The sequence below is a fragment of the Andrographis paniculata genome, unplaced genomic scaffold, assembly GCF_009805555.1.
Source record: "Andrographis paniculata isolate CXL003 unplaced genomic scaffold, ASM980555v1 Contig83END, whole genome shotgun sequence".
Classification (NCBI taxonomy): domain Eukaryota; kingdom Viridiplantae; phylum Streptophyta; class Magnoliopsida; order Lamiales; family Acanthaceae; genus Andrographis; species Andrographis paniculata.
Window position 1 is genome coordinate 3003851 of NW_026137621.1, and position 3848 is coordinate 3007698.

Here is a 3848-nt window from a genome sequence, read left to right on the forward strand (position 1 = left end):
AAAAAAAAAAAGAAAAAAAAAGAAAAAAAGAAAGATATGGGACTGATTTCATCTCTCTAAATTAATCACCTTAAACCTGAAAAATAATTTATAATTAAGTGCATCTCTATTGACTTAATTAATTTATAAACGCACACTAACAATTAAATTCTAAAAATTGATTATTAACATGTTGGCTGAACCCTGCATGCATTGACTTGATTAATTTTTTTATTATCTACTAGTACAAGCAAGAATATAAAAATTTTGAGGTTTGGGTTTTAAATAACTTATAAGGTGTCTTTGCATGGGGCTTGGATTTTGAGTTGTAATTTGAATAGTTGTATGATGTGATATAAATAGGTGATGATGTGATGTTTTGAATGTAAAATTGATTTTTAGTATAATATAAAAAATAAAAAATATGTGTTTGATTTGATATTTTTTGAAGAAAAAAATGGGACGAATAGTGTATTTAAAATCTAATCTCCCAAACAAATCCGAACCTTTAAAAAAAAATCAATGTAAATTAGATTGGATTTCAAAATTGACACATTGTGTTTGGTACTGAGAAATGAATCCAGAGAAACAAAAATAGTATCATTTCTCTTGTTTGTTTGAGTAAGATAAATGAAACTTGAAAAATAAATTATTTCTATTTCTCTATTTTAATTTCTCTCTCATATGCAGAGAAATTAAGAGAAATAATGTAGTATATATTTTTTAAATTTTTTTTGTACTATTTAACTTTTATAATTTTTTAAAATTATATTTGTTCAATTTTACAAAAAAATAAATTTAATTTATTGTTAAAGTATTTAATTTTTACTGTCCTTTAAGAAATTATAATTTTTTGAAGAAAAAAGTCACCAAAAATATTTTTCATGAATTCTCATCTCTTTTTATCTAATTAATCATTTATTATTGTTTGATCATTCGTATAATTGCATTTGTTTTTATATTTTTCAACTGAATTCTATGTTTACCAAACAAGAAAATTAATTCACTTTCTCTACTAATTCCATTTCTCATTTTCTGTAAGAGAATGAAAAATTTAGGTCATCGATTACTAGACAATCCAATTTGTTCACTTTGCATTTTTTTATGCACCTATTTTTTTATCTTAGTTATAAGAAATTGTATTAATAATATAAAAATTAATATTTTATATTGAATTATTGATTTTATGAGTAAATAAAATATACTATATATTACATTTTATTAATGTATATATATTGTAATTTTTTAATAATATTTTTCGAAAATCATGTCATCCAAAATACTAAAGGACTATTTGATACAAGAAATTTAGGACGGAGAAATGAAAATAAGTGTATCTTTTTTGTTTGTTTGTCATTGAAATTTGAAATTTGAAAAATAAAAAATAATTCATTCTTTACTTTCAATTTCTTACATATACAAAAAAAAAAAAAAAAAAAAAAAAAAAAAAAAAAAAAGAATTTATATAACTATTTCACTAATTGACGTTCATTTTTTTGTTGGAATATTTGAAGTTGTATATAAAATGGTAAAAGATGGAAATTTATATGTAAATAAATAAAGTTGCAAAAGCTATTTCAATGACTTTTCCAAAAATTTAATATTAAAATTTTAAAAGTTCTTAAGCAACACTATTTCAACCATCTGAATTCAAAGTTTTGAAATTTTAAAAAATAATAAAAAATAAAACACCTTCCTATTTAAAATATAATCTCAAAAGTTAACCAAACTGACCGAATGAAGCAAGACTGAAACCTTTAAGAGAGATACGATGTAAATCAATTCAATTTTAATATATATATATATGGGAGGTTCTTAAGAGTAAGATGAACAATTGCTCAACCCTAATTAATAGATGCATATATTTTTTAAAACTATTCCATTAATATTATTATTAAATTTTAAATTTTAAAATTAAATTATAAATTTTAGTTTATATTTTTTTCTTTTTGAATTATTCAATTCAATTTTAATATTAAAATTAAATTTTAATTATATATTTTTTCTATCTTTTCTTTGTAATCATATTGTATCTCATCTTTTCAAATTTAATGATTGACCAATCTCTCACCTTCACGTTCCACCGCTCAGCACCCACCCACCAAACAACAAGGAAGACTCAACGATCAATTAAATCCAGCTCCTTCCCTCTCTTTCTTTTTCCGGCAATTTGTTTCACTTTTCAAATATTCGGACATCACCATGAAGCACCGCCGGTCCGTCTTCCATCTTATTTTCCCGAATCGACACCGCCGCTAGACTGCAGCCATCAACCTCTTATCCAACCCACGTCAATGTTGATGATATTATTTTGAAAATATATTGTAATCATGTGTTTATAAGGTCTCAGATCTATTTTTGTTCAGGACTTCGAAAAAGTTCGAAACAACCCTATCTATATATATATATAGTACTATAAATCTATCTATTGTAGCAAACTTGAGATATAAAGGTGGTCATTAAGGTTGTGTTTACATGTTTTCTGAAGTTTTGGATTGATGTCATTTAAAAATAGTAAAAAGTTGAATAGAAATACGTATTAATTTCAAGAATTAATACAATCTTGTAGAAAGAAAATATTAACATATATTGCTACATTTTCTTAAGCAAAAAAATAACAAAAAGCAAGATGAATCACGGAAAAACAAAGGTTTGGTAATTAGTTCGCGAAATTATCTATATCTATCAATTGGTTCGCGCCAAAAAAAATTCGAAGGCTCCCACCTTCCTAATGCCACAGTTAACTCGGCAGCGAGTTTGATTGCCGGTGTTGGACTTGAATATACAATATTATTTGAACTTTAAATCGAAATATATATTTTCTTTCTTTCTTTCTTTCTTTCTTTCTTTCTTTTATTACTAAATGTATAAATTTCACAAGGAAACCCTACCCACATCTCTAAAATTGTATTGTACATATATGTATAATATATATATATATATATATGAATCCCACTAGATTTAATTATATAACTTAGGAATTGCAACTAGCTAATTAACTTAAGTTGTCATCAACATTTCGAGATCTTCATTCGATCCAGGCTGTCCACATGGAGATCGACATCAAACTCAAATTAAAATATTCCCAAAACCCCCCAAAATTTTACCTATAAAATCCCCAACTGGCTATCCCAATTTACTACCAAACACATTCAACATCAACTAATTCCCAAAGTAAACCCTAATTCCATCTTTGATCACATCTCAGTTTCTACAATGGCTTCCAAAGCTGCCCTAATCTTTGTCCTCTCCAATGTTCTCTTCTTCACAATGGTGGCCTCATCCAGCCCCACCTGCAATCCTCTAGATTTGACTGTCTGTGCCAAAGTTCTGAACCTGTTAAAATTGAACATAGGAACCCTCCCTCCTAAGTCAGATTGCTGCAGCCTGATCCCCGGTGTGCTCGACGTCGACGCCGCGCTCTGCCTCTGCGCCAGCATCAAATCACTCAACGTGTTGAACCTTCTTACCCTCACCCAACCACTCTCACTCGAGTTGATTGTCAACCTCTGTGGCTGTCAGCTTCCCCCGGGCTTCAAATGCCCAGCTTAATTAACTCTAGATTTCGATGATCCATCGATATATCTACGAGAGGCTCGATATAATTTACTCGTAATTTCTAATATGTCGTTTTTCGAGTTGTTATTGTAAGCGTCTGTCTGTTTCTAGGTTTTGTTTGGTGGTCGTTCTTGTTTTCGTCGTCATGTTATGTTATGTAATAATGTTTCTGGCTGTACGGTAGGTTCTGGCCTTCTGGATAGCACAGGAATCAGCAATGGAGTATTAGCCCTTGCTTTGAATAATCATCGTATGTTTGTTACTTGATGCTGGATTCCTATTATTAGATTCTATAGAAATTAATTTTTATA

The 3848-nt window shown here is 28.2% G+C and overlaps 1 protein-coding gene across 1 annotated transcript; it reads left to right on the forward strand.

Moving 5' to 3' along the window:
• The first annotated feature begins 3117 nt into the window (after positions 1 to 3117).
• LOC127241748 (putative lipid-binding protein AIR1B) lies at positions 3118 to 3848 on the forward strand. The gene has a single exon (XM_051260943.1). The coding sequence runs from the start codon at positions 3196 to 3198 to the stop codon at positions 3529 to 3531; it is 336 nt and encodes a 111-aa protein (XP_051116900.1). The 5' UTR covers positions 3118 to 3195; the 3' UTR covers positions 3532 to 3848.